Here is a 24,811-nt window from a genome sequence, read left to right on the forward strand (position 1 = left end):
TCTTTTAGTAATATAATGCACTAATAATAGTAATATAATGCACTAATAATAGTAATATAATGCACTAATAATAGTAATATAATGCACTAATAATAGTTTTTATCCCTTTGTGATGTCTTTTAGACCCTGAACACCATATCTGAGTGTCTTGACATGATTCTCCAGGGGGTGGGAGGAAAGCAAGGGGAGGGGTGAGTTGGTCTTCCTGCCTCTCAAAAAAAGGAGTGTGTGACCTGACTGTCATTGACCTCAACTGCTTCAAGTGTCACATGAATGAGGATAATAACTGTCCCTCCTCTGGCACCCCTCACCCACTCACTGTTTTCAGCCCTGAACCAGAAGTAACCCAGGTGATAACTGCCAGTGTTCAGATCAGGCATGTGGCCTCAGGTTCTGAGAGCCATTGTGAGTCACCATGACACCTCTGGGGCTTAGCCAATGGGACCTCAAGGAAGAAGAAGAAGACAAGGAGAGAAGAATTGTTCCTCTCACTCCTCTCTCGACCTCTCTTCTGGACGGACCGTCGTCTCTGACCGTCGTCTACAGAAACCTCAGTGGTCTGTGAGGTAAGCCATCCATTTGTAATATGGTTTGGGGCCGTGGCCACACTGACCCACCCAATGAATCCCAGCCCCACTGGGTAGAAGGGGGAGGTTACAGGACTACCATTTGTTCAAACTGGCACGGAGTCGGGACTGTAGAGAAGTGGGGAGGGGCATGGGCTCTAGATCCGGGGCTTTCCAACTTCCTTCCTCGTCTCTTTTCAGGCTTTCTCCGTTGGGTTCCTTTCGTGAAGGCATCTACGGTGTCGACCGGTCATGGAGAAAGAAAAGTCTGAAGTCCAGCCCGGCACATCCACACCCAGTGATGAGAAGAAGCCGAGTGGCCGCCGCTCAAGACAAAACATGCCAACCAAAAATGTGCTGCACTTCCTGCTGGAAAGGCAGGTGGGCAGGCACAGGAGCGATGTGGATCTGTCCACATGGCTGTGGATGCTGACCTGAGCCACCCGGGGGGAGGTGGCTGGCCCTTGCTAAAAAAGAAACAAAAAACAGGGGCCTTACCTGCTTATGCCTACCCACAATTTTTGAAAGTGCAAAACAAAAACAAAATAAAAATTGATTTAATATGACATCCATCTCCCTTGTTTCAGCTACTACAATAAAAACTTTTCACCCCTTTCGGTTTGATATGCTTTTATTGCTCAAAGGGCGTTTTTCGCTTAGTTACCCTTAGTTACGCTTAGTTACGCTGGGGATTCCATGCCTGGTAGCGCGGAATGCCGGGGCGCTCCGGGCCTGGGAGGTGGTGAGATCCCACAGCAGGTCCCATCTCGTCCACCTTTAACCTGAAACAAGAGCCGGGGAACGGTGATGCACAAGCGGGTCCCTCCGGAACCGAGACTCCCGTCCCTACGCCTGGCTGTGGCTCCCTGGGAAACCTAGTCGCTACCCTGGTGAAAGCTGATGTTGAAGAACGGGCCACGAGCGGGGTGGGAAGTTTAGGGTACTGGTTTTGATTTTGTTATTCTGCCGCTCATGGGAATATCATTCTAGACACTATAGCATTGTGCCTTTGTTGGTTTTATTTCATATTAAAAAAAATCAGGGGCGCCTGGGTGGCTCAGTGGGTTGAGTCGCGGCCTTCAGCTCAGGTCATGATCTCAAGGTCCTGGGATCGAGTCCCGCGTTGGGCTCTCTGCTCAGCAGGGAGCCTGCTTCCTCCTTTTTCTCTTCCTGCCTCCCTGCCTGCTTGCGACCTCGCTCTGTAAAATAAATAAAATCTAAAAAAAAAAATCAGAGCACACGACATTCTAATACTCCGGGAACGTCACACCTTCAGGGCCTCCTGAAGGAAAGGGCTCTTCTCGATGTCCCCCGGGGGCCCCCCTCGGCGGGATGGGGTAAAGCCTGGTGGGCGGCAGCTGGCAGCGGAGAATGTGCGGGGCTGAGTGAGGACGTGGGCGTGCAGAAGCCGGCAGTCGTGCGCCGTGGGGACGCGGCCTGCCCCCGGGGGATGGGAGGGGGCGACGACCAGGGCACCCGAGCGAGGGCGGAGCCGTGGGAGCAGCGCAACCGTGGGCTCGCCTGTCCCGGGAGGCGGGGACGATTCCAGTCCCGGTGCTCCCTGCCGGGCGTGCGTAGTCCTCCGCCATCCCCACACCCGCCTGCCCGCACCTCGGGACGCCCGCTCCTCCGTGTCCCTCCCGCCCGCGGTTAAGCGCAACCGCTGCAGCCCCTCCACATGCAGTCACCTCCCCGGGCCTGTCCCCTGTGCCGCCGCCGTCTGACTTGGCCTCCGGGGTCGCGGGAGGGGCGGCTTCGCGCACTAGCTGCCGCGCGGCTCACACCAAAGGGAGGCGCGACAGGCCGGGCCGCTTGGGACGAGTCCCACAGCCGCCACCTTGAGCGACGGGAAGCGCTGCGCGGAGGGCTGTGGCCATGGACCTTTTGGTGCCAGGCGGCGTGGGCGCACAGCTGTGCGCACAGGTCCCTGAACCCGAGCAGCGGGTGGCACTCGAGAAGCCCCAGAGCAGCTGGCACTGCCTAGGGCGCATGTCCCTGGTGCGCCTGACCCTGGGCAGAGGCCGGTCCCAGGCAGCACACACGCGGTGGCACCTCCGACCGCAAAACAGCTGAGGGCCATGTTCATGGGGCAGAGGTTGTGGGGCGGAGGTGGGGGTGGGGGGTTGGAGGTTGGAGAGGCCTCGGCACAGAGCCTCCACCAAGTGCCTATCGATGGGTCATCGATCGTACTGGAAGGATGTCCCCCCACCACAAAGTTACGGGGGGGGGGTGCATTTCAGTGTCCATGTGCAGGGTCCCATTTGTGTCTCCGAAAGTCAGAAGCACAAATAAGATATTTAATAGGGCAGCGGCTGGCAGAGACAGAGAGGAGAGGGAGACAGAAAGAGGGAAAGGGAAAGGAAATTGGCCCCAGGGGTCGATCCTGGGCGCTGCCTGCACAGCACTGCCCACGTCCACACCCATCCTCCTTAAGAGCCTTCTGCCTTCTGGTTCGTCTTGGGGCCCAGACCCTCTTCTCAGAGGAATCCTTCCCATGGGGCTTGACAGCATCCCTGGAGAACCAGCACCGAAGGTCCAGGGAAGAGGCTCCTTCACTCCCAAAGGCTCCGGAAAAGCGGACACAATGCCCAGCCTTCCTCCGTCTTCCTGGAGTGAGGAAAGGAACAGGAACAAGAAGTGAAAATGCAACGAGGAAGGGGTGGGCCACCTCTCTTTCTTGATTTTCAGTTGGCTGCCTGCCTCTTCTTCCCTCTCCCCCAAGTCTGAGCCAGCTGGAAGGAAAGGGGAGGAAGGGGCTCCCTCATGTGTGTAAAGGGGGTCTGTGCTCTGAGGGCCACCTGAACCCATTTAGCGGAAGGATAAATGGACACGCTGCTGGTAAGTTACATATACATTTTTTTAAAGATTTTATTTATTTGACAGAGAGATGAGAGGCAGGCGGAGAGAGAGAGGGGAAAGCAGGCTCCCTGCTGAGCAGAGTCTGATGCGGGGCTCGATCCCAGGACCCTGGGATCATGACCTGAGCCGAAGGCGGAGGCTTTAACCCAATGAGCCACCCAGGCGCCCCACATAAACATTTTTTAATAAAGATTTTTATTTATTTATTTGACAGAGATCACAAGTAGGCAGAGAGGCAGGCAGAGAGAGAGGAGGAAGCAGGCTCCCTGCTGAGCAGAGAGCCCGATGCGGGGCTCGATCCGAGGACCCTGAGATCAGAACCTGAGCCAAAGGCAGAGGCTTTAACCCACTGAGCCACCCAGGCGCCCCTACATATACATTTTAATTGTAAAGAATCTTTCTAAAGAAAACATACATCTGGGGGCGCCTGGGGTGGCTCAGCCTGGGTAAGCTTCTGACTTTTGGTTTCACCTTGGGCCAAGATCTCCAGGTTTTAAGATCAAGCCCCGTTTGGGCTCAGCGCTGGGCACACAATGGGCTTAAGATTCCCCTCTCCCTTGCTGCTTCCCCCCACCCACCACGTGCTGGGGAGTTCTCTCAGTCAATCAATACTTTTTTTGAAAATGATTCTATTTATTTCTTTGACAGAGAGAGACACAGGGAGAGAGGGAACACAAGCAGGGAGAGTGGGAGAGATAGACGCAGGCTTCCCACTGAGCAAGGAGCCTGAAGCGGGGCTCGATCCTCAGACCCCGGGATAATGACCTGAGCTGAAGGCAGCCGCTTAATGACTGAGCCACCAGGGCGCCTCAATCAATAATTTTTTTTTTTTTTTGAAAAGAAATACATGTGTCTAGGAACAAAAGTTCGAGGCCCATAGGTGGCTCAGTTGGTTAACTTCCAACTGTTCTGACTTCAGCTTCGTCTTCATCCCAGCGTCTTGGGCTGGAGCCCCATCAGGGGTTTCCTGTTCCATGGGAGCTTGCTTCTCCCTCTCCCTGCTGTTCCTCTTGCTTGTGCTCGCACACTCTCTCTCTCTCTCTGACAAATAAATATTTTTTAAAAAGTTCTATTAGCGGGGTGCCTGGGTGGCTCAGTGGGTTAAGCCTCTGCCTTCAGCTCAGGTCATGATCTCAGGGTCCTGGGATCGAGCCCCACATAGGGCTCTCTGCTCAGCGGGGAGTCTGCTTCCCCCCTCTCCCTCTGCCTGCTGCTCTGCCTACTTGTGATCTCTCTCTCTCTGTCAAATAAATAAATAAAATCTTTTTTTAAAAAAAAAGTTCTAGGAACATCTGGGTGGCTCAGTCAGTTGAGCATCTGCCTTCGGCCCAGGTCACGGTCCCAGGCTCCTGGAATCGAGTCCCACATCAGGCTCCTTGCTCCGCCAGGGGCCTGTTTCTTCCTCTGCCTGCTGCTCTCCCTGCTTGTGCTCTCCCTCTCTCCTCCCAACAAATATATAAATCAAATCTTTAAAAAAATAAAAAATAAAAATAAAGTTCTATTAGCATCAAGTACAGTATCTAAGACTATAAATTCCCTCTGAAGGCAAAATAGCCATTAAATCACTTTGTTCTTTTAGACATGCTTTTCTCTAGGGAGTGGAGCAAAGGTCAGTGTGAGGCCGTCCATCCATCCATCAAGCAAACAAACAGGCAAAATACTTTTGCCAGCTCATTTTCCCAGACATCACACAGTTACAGGAACCTTTCAAAAATGTGTCTGTTTTCCCTGAAATAATTCAATTATGATTCATTAAATCATGAAGTCACGTTTACTGTCATAACATTTTAGAACTCTTGAAAGCTTAGACTGTATTTCCTCTAAACACTTCATGTTATACATAAAATGCTGAGCCGTAAGTAGGGCACAGTGACTTGGAGCTTTCCCCAGTCTCTTGCTCAAACACTGGGACAGAAGCCCTCAGTTCTGTTGCCTAGAACTGTATACTTTGTTTCTCCATGGGACTGTAACAGATATTTTTAGTCTACTCAACTTGATTCCAAGTGGCCTTTTTTTATGAAGATTTTATTTATTGATTTGACACAGAGAGAGAGAGAGAGAAAGAGAGAGATCACAAGCAGGCAGAGAGGCAGGCAGAGAGAGGGGGGAAGCAGACTCCCCGCTGAGCAGAGAACCCGATGTGGGGCTCGATCCCAGGACCCTGAGATCATGACCTGAGTTGAAGGCAGAGGCTTAACCCACTGAGCCACCCAGGTGGCCCCTCCAAGTGGCTTTTTGTAGAATAGACATTAGAAATGCATTGTGATAGCTGTGAACCAAAAATTAAAATATTGGGGATAAAATTCCATTTACAATAATAGGAATAGAATCAGCCATGAACCACATTTAAAGGAAGATGCAGAGCTCTGACTAGTCTTTTCAGATATTATACAATGTGCAGACCTTATTAAAAGAAGGGGGTGCCCAGCTGGCTCAATCAGAGGAGCATGCCCCTCTTGATCTCAGGATTGTGAGTTTGAGCCCCATGTTAGGTGTAGAGATTACTTAAATAAATATATAAACTTTGCAAAAAAAAAAAAACTTAACAAAAGGCGAGATGAAGTTCTGCAGACCGACAGGCAGAAAGGTAGTCAGGGAACCCAACAGGTTCTAGCTCCAACGAAAGGGGATAAAACCAGAGATGGAAACCACTTGAGAACTACCCTTTTAGCTACCAGTGACCTTCCCTTTGTTCATACTCCACACCCCTCCCCTCCCCCTCTGTTTGCTGATCTGTTATTAAGCAATGTCTGGCTGAATTAAGGTTGCTGTGATTCAAATCAGGTAATAGGCAGAAGTGTAAATAAAGGAGATGGTGGGTTGATGCTGTTAGGAAAACAAAAGAAGTAAGAAGGAGAACACGATAACACAACAACACAATACAAAAGGCAGAGAAAGTATGATTCTAGGAAAAAGAATTACTCCCAGGTGGTGTATGAGAAAGTTAGACATACTCTTTTTTAATAGTACTAAGAAATTTTAAATCATGGGGAAAAAATGAAATTAAAGAAGAAATGATTAGATAAAGAAGGAAATAAACAGATAACAATGAGCTAGCAAAGTTCATGTAAGAAATGGAAGAAATAAAGCCCCTGCTTAAATGAAACCACATTAGAAAATCAGGAATCAGAAATGGAGAGTGCTGAAAAACAGAAAAAAAGAGGGCTGGTACAAGGAAACAGAATAGTAAAGAAAAAAAAAAAAAAAGAAAGAAAAGCCTCTCAAAGACAGGGGAAGATGTGGAAGGAAGAGAACAGTGCCTTAACCTGTGGGCTGTTGTTAACCCTCCATCTGCAACTGGAAAAGTCATTGTTTTGTTTTGTTTTTAAAGATTTTATTTATTTGACAGCTAGAGATCACAAGTAGAGGAGAGGCAGGCAGAGAGAGAGAGAGAGAGAAGCAGGCTCCCTGCTGAGCAGAGACCCCGATGCGGGACTCGATCCCATGACCCTGAGATCATGACCTGAGCCGAAGGCAGTGGCTTAACCCACTGAGCCACCCAGGCGCCCCTAAGATTTTATTTATTTATTTATTTGACAGATTAGAAGAAAGCAGAGAGGCTGGCAGAGAGAGTGGGGGAAGCAGGCTTGGAAAAGTAATTGTTTTAGAAGGGGGGACCTAGCATTCTGCTTTTTCTTCCCCCCCCCCTTTTTTAAGGCTTTATTTATTTACTGGGTGGAGAGAGAGAGAGAGAGAGCACAAGCAGGGGGAGTGGCAGGCAGGAGAGAGAGAAGCAGGCTCCCTGCAGAGCAGGGGGAGCCCTACATGGGGCTCGATCCCAAGACCCTGAGATCATGACCTGAGCTAAAGGCAATCACTTAGCCAACTGAGCCACCCAGGCGCCCGTACGCTGCTTTTTCTATTCTCTTCTGCAATTTATCATGTCAAAAGGTTTATTAGTTTGCCACAAATTCAGTGGATTAAGCATCAGAAATGTATTTTCTATCAGTTCTGGAGATTAGAAGTCAGACATCACGTGTGGTTAGTGCTACCCCTTTGGAAGGCTGTGAGGGAGAGCCTGTTCCAGGCCTCTCTAGCTCCTCATGGTTTGCTGGCAACATCTGGCATTTTTTTGTGTAGTAGTCAGGGTTCTCTGAAGACAGCGCCAATAGGGTGGCTGGCTGGCTGGCTGGCTGGGCAGACGGACAGATGGATTGTAGGTAGATAGAGGCAGATTTATCAGAAAGAATTGTCTGGAGTTATTATGGAGGCTGAGAAGTCCCAAGACCTTCAGTCAGCAAGCTGGAGACCCAGGAGGGCCAATGGTGAAGGATCTCGTCCGAAAGCCAGTAGACTTGGCACCCAAGGAAAGCCAATGTTTCAGTTCAGGATCTCTGTCCTCGCTCAATCGCTCAGTCAGGCAGGAGGAGTTTCTTCTTATGCATAGGAGGGTCCGTTTTTTTGTTCTCTTCAGGTCTTCAACTGTTTGAAAAAGGCCCACCCACGTCAGGGGGCAATTGGTTTTACTCAATCTATCAATTCAAATGTTAATCTCATTCAAAACACCCTCCAGACACACCCACAGCAATGTCTGACCGTAGGGCTGAATACCCTGTGCCTCCAGGCCAGTTGAGACGTAAAATTAACCCTCCTGCTTACAGCTCTGCTTCATCTCCCAGATCTTGGCTTCCCCTTCATGTGGCAGTCTCCCTGCACACAAGTGTGCCCAAATGTCCCCTTTTTAGGACACCAAACCATACAGAATTGGAGGCCCATCCTAGTCGAGAATAACCTCATCTTAACTAATTGCATCTTCAACGACCCCATTACACGCACCCCAAATACGCACATTTTGAGGTATCGGGGGTTAGGACTTAAGCATATGAATTTGTCAGGGGCACAATTCAATCCATAATGGAAGGCACAAGGCATGTCAGTGATTTTTTTCAGAATATTCCATTCTAAGCGAATAGTGTCCCCCGCCAGGCTTACACAATGGGAGTTTGCCTACTGTGGGTAACAGATCTTCTCAAGTATGTGTGGTGTCTAAACAGGGTGTCTCTCTTGATCGGATGGGGACCCCCAAAGGGTGGGTGACAATCTGGTGGAAGCCAGTGGTGTGGGCGGTGAAAAAGATTCACCTGAGGCAGAGCAAAGGGATAGAAGTTTCTGGAACACAGCTCGAGAGAGCTGTGGGCAGAACAGCAGGGGTGAGGCTTCGTGCCAGGAGGCAGGGGGTGGGGGCCATTTTTAAAGGGGGAAGAGGAGGGGCTATGGTGACCTATGGATTTCTCCCTATTTTGGGTAACAATGCCTGGTCCTAATTAGCCCATTGGTCACTTAGGGCCTATGGATATCTTGAGGAGGGTGGCCGGGTGGTCCTGCCCGGATTCAGCCAGGGGGTCGCTGTGGGCCCTTTCTACAATCCATCCCTCAAAACTTTGCCTAAAAGCAGACTCTACAATACGCAGTGACATAAGAAATTCAGGCAGCCATGCGCCCATTTTGCAAAACTGTCTTTAAGGCAAAAAGTAGAGTCAGTCAATGACCTAAATCAAAGGAAATGATTTAGGACTGGATGAACCGGTTAAAAGGAGAGGAGGATTGTGGTTGGAAGTGTGTGGAATAAGAACTACTTTTGCTTTATCAAAGTATATGAAATTCCAATATTTTTATACTAAGCTTGTATTAATTTGTCATCAAACCTGTTTTTTTACCGTTTTATTTCTCTCTGTGTCAGAGAGAGAGCGCGCAAAGGGAGAAGCAGGCTCCCCGCCGAGCAAGGAGCCAGCCGGATGCGGGACTCCATCCCAGGACGCTGGGATCATGACCTGAGCAGAAAGCAGACACTTAACCCACTGAGCCACCCAGGCATCCCCAAAACATGTTTTGTTTTTTTTGTTAAAGATTGTATTTATTTATTTGACAGACAGAGATCACAAGCAGGCAGAGAGGCAGGCAGAGAGAGAGGGGGAAGCAGGCTCCCCACTGAGCAGAGAGCCCGATGTGGAACCTGATCCCAGGACCCTGAGACCATGACCTGAGCCGAAGGCAGAGGCTTAACCCTCTGAGTAACCCAGGTGCCCCAACATGGTTGTTTTTTTTTAAAGTCACTTTGTTTAGTTCTCTTTGAGTTAATACTACTAAATACAAGTCTTTCCAAATGAGCACTATCACAGTGTCCTTTGAATAACAAATATCATCTTAACAATTTACATTTGCGTATTGCTATAGAATTTTAAAAGTAATATTACAGTATCATGTTAATATTCACAGCCACCTAATACATTGGTGCATGTATGTTAACTGTTTTAAATATTTTGCCTCAGATCATTTAGCTACAAATTATAAATTATGAACCATGAATCCATTTAGTATACAGTTTACTAAAATGTGTTAAAAGTATTTGACTGAATAATGATTGTGAAAGTCTTGACTAAAATAGAGCTAGTCTTGAGGGTGCCTGGGTGGCTCAGTGGGTTAAAACCTCTGCCTTCAGCTCAGGTCATGATCCCTGCTCAGCAAGAAGCCTGCTTCTTCCCTCTTCCACTCCCCCTGCTGGTGTTGCCTCCCTCACTGTCTCAAATAAATAAATAAAATCTTATTTTTAAAAAAAAAAAAGAAAGAAAAGAAAACTAGACCTTGATGAGCAGACTAGTGGGCAGGATCTTTCATGATGGATGTTGAGCAATGATGCTGATGGGGAGCTAAATCCACCATTGTGGTGGAAAATTTTGTGCCTCGCTGAAATCTAGTCTTTTCTTTATGAAACTGGCAACCACTTGGCTTGTGATGTCTCTAAAGCATCCTGCTTTGCTTTCTCTTAAACTGCTTGCATGTGAAAGCAGAAATGAAGCTATATTAATTCATTGTCCTTTTTGCCACTGATTCTCCATTACATTTGATTTTTAAAATTTTATTCTTTTTTATTTTTTAAAGATTTTATTTATGTATTTGAGAGAGAGTGAGAGATAGAGAGATCACGAGTGGGTGGAAGGGTAGAGGGAAAAGCAGACTCCCCAATGAGCAGGGAGCCCAATTTGGGACTTGATCCCAAGACCTTCAGATCATGACCAGAGCCAAAGGCAGGGGCTTAACTGACTAAACCATCCAGCTGCCCTACATTTGTGAATTTTTTTTTTAAGTCATGGTGCCGGGAGGGAGAAGATGAGTAGAATGCCTGATACTTCCTGCACGGTTGCCTGGGAAAAGTGACCATCAATATTTGTTTGCCTAGACAATAGTTTGGAAGTACTTTGCAGACAATATAGGAAGGGTCAAATTTGTTTTTTTTTTAATTTGTATTTTTTCTTTAAAAAGTATAAATGGGGTGCCTCGGTGGCTCAGTAGGTTAAGCCTCTGCCTTTGGCTCAGGTCATGATCCCAGGATCCTGGGATCGAGCCCCGCATCCGGCTCTCTGCTCAGCAGGGAGCCTGCTTCCTCCTCTCTCTCTCTGCCTGCCTCTCTGCCTATATGTGATCTCTGTCTGTCAAATAAATAAATAAAATCTTTTTAAAAAAGTATAAATAAAGAATATATTTAATTAATGATAAATAAAAGAGAATAAAGTATTTATTGTTTAAATGCTTTCATTATTAATGTTGTCTTTTATGATGATTAGCTAAAATTTTAACAATTTGAGAGTTATGTGTAGGAAACAAAGTCATAATTTATTGCTAGTCACTTCACTCTGTTCAGTGACTCAAATATTGATATACTTAGAGACAAATCGCCAAATTAAACAAAAAGCAGTTTTAAGAACTGATGTGCCCAGCTCTCTGCTCGGCAGGGAGCCTGCTTTCCCCCTCTCTCTGCCTGCCTCTCTGCCTACTTGTGATCTCTGTCAAATAAATAATAAAACCTTTTTTAAAAAATTGATTGCCATTTCCCATGTGCCAGGTTTGTGAAAGAACTATTGTCACCATTTCATAACCATTTCCAGGAAAAAGTGTTGTATTTAAATACATACTCTAGATTCTATGGAAGTTCCAATTATCCATGGTTACGTAGCAATTTATAACTCAGGATGAAGTCATTCAACCAGTGTCAGTATTTAATTTGATAGTGTTTTGTTAGGTATTTGGGGCCACATTAAAGAAAATCAATTTTCTTTTCTATATTATCACATCAGAATCAGAAAAAGCACCTTTCCTCCCTGCTGTACACCTGTCGCTTTAGCAGGAAATCTCACGGACATGGTAATTATTTAGCAGAACATCAACAGAAGTGCAAGTAAATAAGGCCACATAGCAGTCTGAAACTTGTGCTCAAATGCATGTTCAAGAGAACCTTTAACATATCAAAACATTCTAAGTTTTGTCCTGGTAATCTTAAAAAATTAAAAGTGCCAATTATTTTACCACCAAAGTGGGTTTATTTGGAAACAGCAGAGAATTACAACCTGGGATAAGCAAGTTAGGGCAACACCATAGTTAAGTCTAGAGAAAGAAGGAGGAGAAGGCTCTTTAATAAAGGGGACCAGTGGGCAGGGATGTTGTAAACTAGAAGTCCATTGGAGTAAACTGGGTGTTCTAACTATAGTGGCTTCTCATTGGCTGAGCTGTTGCCAGGGAGTCTTCCTCCCTCCTCCCTCCCTCCTCTTCCCTCCCTTGCAGTATCCACCTGCAAGGTCCTTCTCTTCATGCTGGGTCTGCGATTGACCTTGAGCGGTAGGTAGGGAGTGAGAGCTGCCCCTGGCCACCTCCCAACTCCATTTTAGAGAGGTTTCCCTTTATTAATTTTCACACCTTCAAACTGTTACCAATAATGTTCCTATATAATATTTCTAACTGACTCAGAAACTTTCAATGACTCCTTACTGCCTAAAGAATCAAGTCCAAGTTTCTAAACACTCAATGATCTGACCTCAACCCACCTTTTTAGTCTCCTGTCTCCCTGTGCAGGCTTCTTAAGTTCAGGCAGACAACTGTGGGATGGTCACAGCTCAGCCAATGAGAAGTCACTATACTTCCAACCCCCAGTTTCCCCCACAAGAGCCTTCCTCTCCTTTGTTCTCTAGACTTGCCTATGGTTTTGTCGCAGCTAACTTCTCCCAGATTGCAATTCTCTGCTATTCTTGAATAAACCCATTTTTGCTGGTAAAGTATTTGGCAGTTTTATTTTTAAGGTTAACAAAGGATATCTTTATTAAGGGGAAACTATCATGGGCTAGCATTCTCTGAAGAAATCCACATTTCCCAAGTATCCCAGTTTGGAGCCTATCAGAATGGTCCAGATGAAAGATGGAAAGGACCGAAATTAGGTTGAAGACTGTTCCCAGCTCAGTTTGAAGATTTAATTTTTCACTTTTTTTGACAAGCCTTAGTAATTCGTTAGATGTGAAGGTTTAGAAGGATGTAGATAAAGATTTGGAAATCAATTCAACCTCACTGGCTAAAACAGTTGAAATTTTGTTAACTGAAATAGGGCACAGAAGAGGAGAAACAATTTTTGAGTTTAGGGTAATGGATTAAGTTTTAGACAGATAAGGTATTTGGGAGACATCAGTGAGGCAGTGTTTACCAAGCAGTTAAACAAAAGCTACTATTTATAGAGGGTTCACTGTGTGTCAGGCATTTTGCTAAGCCCTTGACATGCACTGCATTGCTTAAAACTTAGGTTAGTCTTGACATGCACTGCATTGCTTAAAACTTATGTTAGCCTTATGAGAAAGATTTTCTTATCATCTCTTAGGGACCAAGAAAATGAGCCTTAGAAAAGTTACATAACTTTCTCTAAGCCACATACTTGCTAGTAACTGAACCAAGATTGAAACGGAAGCAATCTTACAGTATGGCCCACTCAATTGGCCACAACCCTGTATTAGCTCCCTAATATGTAAGATTTGGAGCTTGGGAGAGAAATCAGGGCTAACACAGTACATTTGGAAGTTTATTCCACAAGCCTTTATTGAACTCCTGCCAAGGTCTGAGTACAGTGCTCTTGAGTTTCAAGCACAGAAAAGCCATTGGCATGGTCCTCAAAGTGAAAATGGAAATAATAGACTTGAATAAAGGAGTATGAGCAATAGGAAGAGAAGAAGCTAAAGTTAAGAATCCCAATCCCGGGTTGAGGAGCGGCGGGGTGGCTTAGTGGGTTAAGGCCTCTGCCTTCAGCTCAGGTCATGATCTCAGGGCCCTGGGATCAAGCCCCGCATTGGGTTCTCTGTTCAGTGGGGAGCCTGCTTCCCTCTCTCTCTGCCTGCCTCTCTGCCTACTTGTGATCTCTGTCAAATAAATAAATAAAAACCTTAAAAAAAAAAAAAAGAAAAGAATCCTGGGTTGGGCCCATGAGTAGACAACACTCAAGAAGAGGGAAAATTAGGGGCATCTTGGTGGCTGAGTCTATTAAGCGACTGACTCTTGGTTTCGGCTCAGGTCATGATCCGGGTCCTGAAATCGAGCCCTGCATCAGGCTCTGCACTCAGCTCAGCGTTGGCTTGTCCCTCTCCCTCTGCCCCTCCTTCTGCTTCCCCCCACCTCTCTCTTAAAGTAAATGAAATCTTTTTAAAAACATTATTTAAAAAAGAAGATGAGGAGGTAAAAATAAGTAGTCAGAGAAAGTGGAAGAAAACTCAACCCAGGTGGCAAGTGAACTAAGGAAAGAGTGGCCAACACTGTCAAGTGCTCCAGAAAATACTTCAATGAAAGAAGACTGAGAGGAGCTGTTAAGTCTTATAGTTTTGGGTGTAATTAATTATCTTCTCAGCAACTGGCCTATTGAGACTTTTTAAGAGAATGTGAAGGACAAATGTGAAGGTATATGTAAACTAATACACAGTTAAGTCCTGAACAACATGGGAGTTAGGAGCTTCCATCCCTCTGTGAAATGGAAAATCCATCTATAACTTTCGCTTCCCCAGAATGGAACTACGAATAGCCAACTGTTGACTTACTGATAACATAAACAGTCAACACATATTTTGTATGTTAGATGTATTATATACTGTTCTCGCAATAAAGTAAGCTAGAGAAAAGAGCATGTTATTAAGGAAACCACAATAAAGAGAAGATACATTTACAATACTGCCTTGTAGTTATTGAGAAACAATATCCACATAAGTGGGCCCGCACCATTCAAATCCAAATTGTTCAAGGCTCAACTGTACTTCAGAATTTTGAGCATGAAAAGAAAAACAGATACAAGAGGATGGCTTAAGGGAGACGCCAAAATTGAAGAGAAGGTTCTGTCTCCCCCTTTCTGCCTCACAGGTGTTTCCCTGATTCTAGAGCCTGACTGAGGGAAGGGGATTCTTTACAAAATTGAAGCACTTTGTTCTTACAAAATCAGAATTGATGGGTAGATGATCAGATAATTGAAAATGCAGATTCAAATGCAAAATCATATTGATAATGATACCTGCATACATTAAGCATCTTATTTTAATATGAAACCTGTAAATATTCATTTACTTAGCAACTTTTTGCTATGCAGCCAAGGCCTTTTCTTTGCACAAAGGCCTGCCAGTTGCATTTTTTCGTGGGTTGTCCCAATCATCACATTCATATGCAGTCTCCCCCCCACCCCTTCCAGTTTGGGTCTCTTTATTTGATTTTTGGAAAGATTTCTTTTTTATGTAATCCCTACACCCAATGTGTGGCTTGAACTCACAACCCTGAGACCCAGAGTCTCATGCTCTACCGACTGAGCCAGCCGGGTGCCCCAGTCTGTGTCTCCTTGAAGGGAAGCTGACCTTAGAGTCCCCTGTGAAGCAGCTCAAATACTGAGACCTTCTTGATTTTTTTCAGGAGCCCTTCAATCTTTTGCCATTTTCTTTGTCATCACAATTCAATGATTTTAAATAATGAATTTCCAAAGACTTTGTTTTGTTAGTATTTCTTTTTAAAAAAAAAAAAATTTTAGTTCCAGCATAGTAAACAGACTTTCCGAAGACTTTCAATCTAGTCTTCATAAAAGGATAAACTCTCTTTTCACGGCGATATTTCACCGGTTTATACACCGACTCAAGCCTCCACCAGACCTCCAGACAAGCACCTGGAGAAAGGGGTTCATCGCAGCGGAGTCGGGGGCCACAAGAAGAAGACAATTGCCCTGCATTTGGGACTGCAGGGTGAAAAGAGGAATGTCCCCCTGCCCAGGCCAAATGTGGACTCTGAGTGAAAGCCTTACTGGGTCATTTGGGAAAGGACCCCAACCAAGAGAACTGCCAGGAATCCAAAAAGCTTTAGCAAAAGAGGCAGGGAGTGGGGGGGGTGTCTTATGGGAGGAACAGAGGAGAGGTGTTGCCCAGGTTCCACATTGAAGGAACAGCCTCAGATGTTCCTAGTGGAAGAATCTCAAGGAAATCCATGAAACGCATCCCACAAAGGAAAGAATCAACTCTCGACAGCCATATCCAGACCAGAGAGCATCACGGCCGAGTCATGATACTACTCTTCAAATAAGACTCCTCACATCCTCAACATTCACCCTTCCTTCATCCTGCCCTGAGCCTGGAGATGTGTGACCCCATTCAGCACTTTACAGGTGTAAGGAAACAAACAAACAAACAACGATTCCAAGTCAGGAAAATAGAAGCCAACCACATCTCTACTTTGCTACTAGAAAGTTTTCAACTTAAGTAGGTCCTAACTGGGACAGAAACATGATGGAATTTTATACAAGTGATGGAAAGAAAAATTCTTTTCTACACTCCAGATCTGTCAGCTGGATTAAGAATTAAATTTAGGGGGTGCCTGGGTGGCTCAGTGGTTTAAGCCTCTGCCTTTAAAAAGTTCAGGTCATGATCTCAGGGTCCTGGGATCGAGACCCGCATCGGGCACTCTGCTCAGCAGGGAGCCTGCTTCCCCCTCTCTCTCTGCCTGCCTCTCTGCCTACTTGTAATTTCTGTCAAATAAATAAATAAAATCTTAAAAAAAGAATTAAATGTAGGGGCGCCTGTCTGTCTCAGTCAAAAGAGCATGTGACTCTTGATCTCAGGGTCATGAATTCAAGCCCCACAGTGCGTGCAGAGATGACTTAAATAAATAAAACTTAAAAAAAAAGAGTTAAATTTGTATGAGACAGATTAACAAAGAAAAACCCAAAGTTTTATTATGTGCACACGGAGGCCCAATATTGAATTTGAGACCCCCCAAAATGACCAAGTCTTACTTTTAGACAAGGAAATAATAAATCTTCAAGGAATTGACAGGACAAAAAAAAAAAAAAACAAAACCTTAACTTTGCAAGTTTCAGTGAGGAAGGAATTCTAAACAGATTTGGGCCAGGGTCCTACATTAGTTCAAAGTAACCAAGGTTGTTTCTACAGGCTTCTCTGCTCTGAATTCCCCACCTCTGTCAATAAGGATGTCTCTGGGGCACCTGGGTGGCTCAGTTGGTTAAGCGACTGCCTTTGGCTCAGGTCATGATCCTGGGGTCCCGGGATCGAGTCACACATTCGGACTCCATGCTCAACAGGGAGTCTGCTTCTCCCACTGATCTCTTTCCTCTCATACTCTCTCTCTCTCTCAAATAAATAAATAAAATCATTAAAAAAAATAAGGATATCTCTTTATTTCTTGGTCCTGGAAGGGCACCTTTCACATGGGAAATTTATTTCTTGCTTTTAGGGGGACACAGGAGGTTCTGGGTGGCCTCCGTTCATAGGCTTTCTCTTAAGAAGCTTTTTTATTTAAAGATTTTATTTATTTGATAGACAGAGATCACAAGTGGGCAGAGAGAGAGAGAGACAGAGCGTAAGCACAGGCAGAGTGGCAGGCTAGAAGCAGAGGGAGAAGCAGGCTCCCTGCCGAGCAAGGAGCCTGATGTGGGACTTGATCCCCAGGACTCTGGGATCATGACCTGAGCCGAAGGCAGCTGCTTAACCAACTGAGCCACCCAGGCATCCCCCAAGCTTACTTTAAAAGAAAGATAAAATCTTGGGGCTCCTGGGTGGCTCACTGGGTTCAGCGTCTGCCCTCAGGTCATGGATGGAGAGACACCCCCCCCATCCCCCAGCCTCCAGCTCCCTCCTCAGCAGGGGGGTCTGCTCCCTCTCCCTCTAACCCTCCTCCCTGTTTGTGTTTTCTCTCTCTCTGAGAAATAAATAAAATCTAAAAAAAATACCCTCTGGAAAAAAATCAAGTAAAATCTTTTTTAAAAATGTAAACATTGCTCTGATATAATTAATTCATGCATGGTTTTCCTTTCTGAGTGATTTCCATACTGTACTACCCTCCGAATGGCTTCCTTTCCCAATATCAGGGATCAGAAAACGAGGTTTTACTTAGTTTTAGCTTTTTTTCTATCTCCTATGTATTGTAATATCCTTATTCATTGCATATATAATCATCACAAGGCACACACAAAGGCCTTAGTAAGGAGAGTACAGACATGTATAAATAGAAAGGAAAATAATGTTGAATCTAATTGTAAAACCCATGGGCCCCCTCAGCACTCTGTGGTTTGCCTGGAGCTTAAGTGGACACTCATTGTGTTCTCACTGTTATGCCTGATTCTGTCTTTGTGTGAGGTTAAAGCTGCAGAGAACTGTGTCTTTTGAATAAAACAGTATCTGAGGGCACCTGTTTGTGCCATTTGAATCCCCAATGAAGATTCATTTATTTTTTTGAAAGCTTATAACCACCTGGCTGACGGTTTGTGAAATTTGTCCAAAATAAAAGCTGAAAGCAAGACTGTAAAGCAATATATGGAAACTCAATAAATTCATCTGTGTGAACGAACCCGCACACGCACCAAGTATTGTATGTAGAATGAAAACTCAACATGGCTTGCATACAAATGGACCTTTTTTACATTGTGTAGATGCTGCCATAATTAATAAAATAAAGCAATTTTAAAATATTTTACTTATTTATTTGACAGAGAGAGAGAGAAAGAGCACAAGTTGGGGAAGCGGCAGAGGGAGAGGGAGAAGCAGGCTCCCCGCTGAACAGAGCCCCCCAACCCCGCAATGTGGGGCTCAATCCCAGGATCCCAGGATCATGACCTGAGCCGAAGGCAGAGCCTTAAGTGGCTACACCACCCAGGCGCCCCAAATAAAACCATTTAAAAACAACAAAAACATAAGTCACCTATGACATCTGGGGACAGATGCAACTGACCTTTTGATTGAGGACACTATTCCTAAAACTAAATACGATATCGTAGAAGGAAAGAGTTTATAGTCATAATTTGGTTTTGATGGAACAGAATATGCAAAGAAACACAGACTTGCAGCTTGCACTGAGCATATAAGGATATCCTTACCTTGTTTGTATACTTGATTTGAAGGAGCCGTGACATGGTGTGCCCTCCCCACAGACACAGCAGGTGCAGGCTGAATTGGGTGATCACCGAAGGGACATGTGCAAGCTGCACTAAGATCTTCTAACCGCCCATCGCCCACCCCCCATGAATGCTTGGAAATGCTCTTGTGCCAGGATCTGTAGGCTTCCTTATGTTGCTTTACACAGTTTTATTCATTGATACTTATTTACTGATTGATTTGACAGAGATCACAAGTAGGCAGAGAGGCAGGCGGCGGTGGGGGAGGCAGGCCTCCCACCGAGCAGAGAGCCTGATTCGGGGCTCGATCCCAGGACCCTGGGATCATGACCCGAGCCAAAGGTGGAGGCTTTAGCCCACTGAGCCATCCAGGCACCCCTCTTTCTTTTTTTTTTTTAAAGATTTTTATTTATTTATTTGACAGAGAGAGAGATCACAAGTAGGCAGAGCACCAGAGAGAGAGAGAGAGGGGAAAGCAGGGTCCCTGCCAAGCAGAGAGCCCGATGTGGGCCTGGATCCCAGGACCCCGTGACCATGACCTGAGCCGAAGGCAGAGGCCTAACCCACTGAGCCAGCCAGGCACCTGATACTATTTCTGAGGTGGGTATAATAATACACATGTCAATTAGCTTTTCATACATTTTGAATATGGTTAAAACTATTGAGTCCGTCCTTGATGCTAATATACAAATCATACACTTGGGTGTATGCATTCACTATCCCAAGATACGGCCACTGTATTCCCGTTGTGTGGAATGCACTTGACCTCCATGCCCCACCATGAAACTCCTACCTGTACTTCAAGGTCCTTTCTTCCATGTGTTCCTTAATAAACATCTTTGAAGCCTCTGCCTTCGGCTCAGGTCATGATCCCAGGGTCCTGGGATCAAGCCACGCATCAGGCTCTCTGCTCTGCAGGGAGCCTGCTTCCTCCTCTCTCTCTGTCTGCCTCTCTGCCTACTTGTGATCTCTGTCTGTCAGATGAGTAAATAAAATCTTTAAAAAGAAAAAAAATAAACATCTTTGAAATTAACTTCTTAGTCTTTCTATAAACACAGTGGAAGAGAACACAGTGGAAGGGTTACAGGAGTTGAGGCATTTAGAAGATGGATTTAGAAAAGAGGATATATAGAGTCCTACCATTTGCCTACTGCAATCTGTCTCGAGCCCAAACTCAAGTGTCATAAGACCACCGTTCACCGTCGTGTCTGGAACTACCGTTCACCGTCGTGTCTGGAACTATACCTTGCACTCACTGTATTCCATGCCCTAGTCACTAGGACCAGCTACCTTCATCCAAAAGGACATGAACCACCCTTGCAACATGTCTGCTGCTTTCCTTGGGCTTTATTGTTGTCAATGCTGTTTACTCTTTTCTAGAATTTCATCTCTATATTCTTTACAATTCCACTGGTGCCTGTAAAAATCCCATTTCAGGCCAAAGGCAAACCTAAATGTGAAACAGAGGCTTAACCAGAATATCCATTAGGGAAGTAAGTGCGCATAGTTCCAAGCTCCATATGATGTATGGTCTTCCTATAGTGTCGAAAAGCACTATTTGCACCGCATCAACCAGAAAGTAAGTAGGACGAAGGCTCTCGCAATGCTGGCTATTTGCTAGGAGAATGGTACTGGGCCTCTGCTTTCAGCAAAATAGAGAGAAAAATGGTCATGAATTTTGACTGCCCAGTATCCTCATGTTGGACTAGCAACTTGGATCCACTATCTCATTTAATCCTCAAAATCATGGTCAAGGTTAAGGAGTCTTTCTGACCCTTTTTTTAAAAAAAAAAGATTTTATTTATTTATTTGACAGTAGGAGAGCAAGAGAGAGAGCACAAGCAGGGGGAGCGGCAGCCAGAGGGAGAAGCCCACTCCTTGATGAGCAGGGAGCCTGATGTGGGAATGGATCCCAGGACTCTGGGATCCTGACCTGAGCCAAAGGCAGCCCCTTAACCGCTTAACTGACTGAGCCACCCAGGCCCCTGGTGCTTTTTGAATTAAGGTTTTATTTTTAAGGACCAAGCCCCATGTCAGGCTTCCTGCTCAGCAGGGAGTCTCCTCTGGCTGACCCTCCCCCCTCTGGTGCTCTCTCCCTCTCTCTTCCTCTCAAATAAACAAAATAATTTTTTAAAAGATTTTATTTGTAAGTAATCTCCACACTCAACATGGGGCTTGAACTCACAACCCTGAGATCAAGAGTCACATGCTTCACTGACTGAGCCAGACGGGCGCCCCTCATCTGTTAACTTTTTAAAGCAGTATTGTTACATGCTCAGCTAATGCTGGTGAAAAAGATAAAAAGGCACAGTTCCTGTTTTCACCCGGCTCACGTGTTTGAATCCCTTGCGAACCCATTCTTGGGAGCCGAGGGGAAGCTGAAGTAGGAGCCCCCCAAGATTGACTCTGTCCAGAGAAGGTCTGCTCTACTCCTGAGACAGTGAGCAGGACACCCAAGAACTCTGTATGTTCCTGGCAAGTACTCCCACCTTTGCCTTACACCCAACACTCCCTGCCTCACCACCATGATCGGTCTTGAGACCTTCATGTCAATCGCCACAAAAAGCCCGGGAGATCCTGGGACCACACCAGCCCCGCGCACACCCGTTGGGAAGCTCTACCGCAGAACCCCCGGGCCCAGAAACAGCGGGTGTTGGGTCCCTGGGCTTTCAGGCGACTTATTAAAACCTTGTTGCTAACACAGCCCAGAGAGATCCTTCCTGCCCCCTGGTCCTGGAGCCATGACATCATCCATTCAGGGAGGCCAGGGAGATGCCCTGACGGGGACAAGACAGATGGTCAAGGACAGTGGTGAGCCACCGTCCGTCTCAAGATCACCCTCCCCACAGGTACCCGGTGAGAGAGTACGGGGGTTGGGTGGTGAGGTGGGAGAATCCATGGCCCCTGAATCTCTCCTGTTCAGTGGTGGGCTTCTCTGGGGTTCCCATGGGGCTGGTGCTGCTTCAGCAGGATGAGTTTTAGGGGGATCTGGAGCTGACCGTGTCCCACTTGCCCCATCCTGTCCCGTGACTCCAAGGCTCAGGAAGCCTGAACATGAACAGAAGGCATGAACAGAAGGCAAGTTCAATCAGGGCAAAGGGTTTGGGCCTTTGCATTCAAGACTATAACCCCAGGAGCTGGCACACAGAAGGCAAACACTATTTCTAGAGTGAATCAATGAGTGATACCTAAAATCTAGAAGATACTGACTCCACCCACTGAGCATAACATGGGGGAACTAACCATTACATGGCTGGGTCATCTCATGGACCTGTAATGCAAACTCAGATTAACAAAAAAAACTTGGGACGCCTAGGTGGATCAGTGGGTTAGAGCCTCTGCCTTTGGCTCGGGTCATGATCCCAGGGTCCTGGGATCGAGCCCCACTTCGGGCACTCTGCTCTGTGAGGAGTCTTCTTTCTCCTCTCTCTGCTTGCCTCTCTGCCTACTTGTGATCTCTGTCTGTCAAATAAATAAATAAATAAATAAAATCTTAAAAAAAAAACTTATGGTGAACACCGCATTTTAAAAATAAAGATTCTTGGAGGTGCCTGGGCAGCTCATTGGGTTAAGCCTCTGCCTTCAGCTCACCTGGGATTGAGCCCCAAATTGGGCTTTCTGCTCGATAGGGAGCCTGCTTCCACCCCTCGCCCCCCACTGCCTGCCTCTTTGCCTACTTGTGATCTGTCAAATAAATTAATAAATAAAAATCTTAAAAAAAAAAGGTAAAGGTTTGTAGGGGTGCCTGGGTGGCTCAGTTGGTTACATGTATGCTTTCATCTCAGGTCATGATCCTGGGGTCCTGGGATTGAGCCCTGAGTCAGGCTCCTTGCTCATCGGGGAGTCTGCTTCTCCCTCTCCCTCTGCCCCTACCCCACATGCCTGCTACTGCACTATCTCTCTTCCACTCTCTCAAATAAATCTGGCTTCAGGGATGCCTGGGTGGTTCAGTCCGTTAGGCGGCTGGCTGCCTTCAGCTTAGATCTTGATCCTAGCGTCCTGGGATCGAGTCCCGCATTGGGCTCCTTGCTCAGCAGGGAGCCTTACTTCTCTCTCTCCCTCTGCCTGCCAGTCTGCCTGCCTGTGCTCTGTCTCTCTCTCTGTCAAATAAATAAATAAAATCTTTAAAATAAATAAATAAATCTGGCTTTAGCTCAGATCATGATCTCAGGGTTATGGGATCAACCCTGCATCAGGCCCTCTGCTTAGCAAGGAGTCTCCATATCCCTCTCCCTCTGCCCCTCCCCACCCCCTACTCATTCTCTTTCTCAAATAAATAAAGTCTTTAAAAAAGATAAACAAAGGATTAAGGTAAAAATGTCTTTAATCAATAATGAAAAATGCTGGCCACTCTCCAGAAGGTACACTCCATTTAACCAGGCCACATGGAACTTGAAAGGCTGTGCTTGAATTAACTGTTGAGGCTTACTAAGCTCTTTTTCACAAAACACATTTAAACCAGGCCTTTTGCTGATAAGAAAAGAGAAGAGCCCAGGGAACACAAATGCTATTCTCTTATTAGCACCTTTTCACTGGAGTCATAGAAATTGCCCTCCAAGTGTAGCAGGACTGAATGCTCTCCACCACGACAGCGTTAACAACATCGGATACTTGAGGTGTGTATCCAGCAGGCAGCTTCAGAGATTCCAAGGTGAAAAAGATGCTATCATCTATCACCCCATTTCTTCCATGGAGGCTAGTAATGCAGACCTGTAATTACAGATAATAGAACTGTTGATGTAAAAGCACCGCCCGCTGTAACCCGGCCTGCATCTCCTCGTTCTCACTTTAATCTGTAGGTCACTCCATTCCCAGCCTGGCCACCATGTTGGAAACACCGGGAACACTTTTTAAAACTACCCATGGCGACCTCTACCTCACAGCCGCTAAGTCAGAAGCCCTGCAGACATGGCCCCAGTCGAGGATTAGAAACTTTGCACTAGATACACCACATAATGTCCATTAACCTCTCCAGCGACGGCTGAGGGAGTGAAAGGGATAGAGCGAGAAAGGAATGTGGTGGCCAACAGAAGGCCATTTCTCCACTTCTGGGGTCACATCCCAAGCACCATCTGTCCCTTTGTGCAGACCGACCTTCCCATTCATTTCCACTCTCCGATACCTAAGCCACACTCAGCATTTACTGCAAGCTCTGGTCCCCTTCTTCCCCCCACAATTCCCTCAACAAGATTTGTTTTCTGTGCTGGTTGCTCTCAGGGTATTTTAATACCTCCCAAGTAGACTGCCTAATTTAGATCTTAATTATACGTGTGTTGTATAGTATCCTCAGATTGTGTCCATCTAGAAGCACAGTCTGTTCAATAAGGAAAGAGACTCTTCCTTGGCAAAAAGAATGGTTTTGCCAACACATCGCATGGAATCCCGGGCAGCAGCAAAGGTCACTCAAGGAAGGAGAAGCAGAACCCAATAACAAGAGCTACACGCCAACGAACTACCTCATGCACATGCTTATGTCTCTGAGGCTTCACCGACAGGGCTCTTCTGCTCAGTGTGTCCGACGGGGTGCAAAACTCAACTTCTACTCGGTCCCCCTGGTAAGGCTCGAAACCTAAAACAGCCATGGAGAGAAACTGAGTTGAAAGGATCTCTCAGTCTTGGTAATGTTCCGTTTCGCAGTTACCTCGACATTATGAGACCCTAAAATAATTTCAATTACATCGAGAGTACATTTTGAACCTTTTAAAACAGGGAACCTTGGAAGTCTTCCTGTCAGAAAGGACGTCTGTAGGGGCACCTGGGTGGCTCAGTGGGTTAAGCCTCTGCCTTCGGCTCAGGTCATGATCCCAGGGTCCTGGGATCCAGCCCCGCATCGGGCTCTCTGCTCAGTGGGGAGCCTGCTTCCCTTCCTCTCTCTCTGCCTGCCTCTCTGCCTACTTGTGATCTCTGTCTGTCAAATAAATAAATAAAATCTTAAAAAAAAAGAAAGGACGTCTGTAATCCTCTAGACATCAATTCTCTCTCTGGTTTAACTAAGTCTGTTGGGCATCCCAGGCCAAGCTCTTTGAGAGCAGCACTGGATTTACTAAACCACCGTTCAAGTTTGCAATCCCTCTGGAGACGCAGAGAAGTACGTAAGTCAGGGCACATGTGTCAGTCTGGCTGCCTGGCTTCCAACTACTCGACCTGCAACCTTGGGCAAGTTTCTTAACCTCTTTGTGCCTTGATTCCTTCATCTATAAAATGAGAAGCATAACTG

General features: G+C 46.1%; 1 protein-coding gene across 1 annotated transcript in view; it reads right to left on the reverse strand.

The window, feature by feature from the left end:
* Window positions 1–1,830: 1,830 nt before the first annotated feature.
* CT55 (cancer/testis antigen 55) overlaps window positions 1,831–24,811 on the reverse strand; it is a 39,660-nt gene continuing 16,679 nt past the window's right edge. The window contains exons 4-7 of the mRNA XM_044234684.1: window positions 24,051–24,163; window positions 23,120–23,304; window positions 2,619–2,755; window positions 1,831–2,003 (exon numbers count right to left, since the gene is read on the reverse strand). Of these exons, the coding sequence (XP_044090619.1) occupies window positions 1,831–2,003; window positions 2,619–2,755; window positions 23,120–23,304; window positions 24,051–24,163 (608 nt within the window). The remainder of the gene's footprint in view (window positions 2,004–2,618; window positions 2,756–23,119; window positions 23,305–24,050; window positions 24,164–24,811) is intronic.

Source organism: Neovison vison, chromosome X, assembly GCF_020171115.1.
Source record: "Neovison vison isolate M4711 chromosome X, ASM_NN_V1, whole genome shotgun sequence".
Classification (NCBI taxonomy): Eukaryota; Metazoa; Chordata; class Mammalia; order Carnivora; family Mustelidae; genus Neogale; species Neogale vison.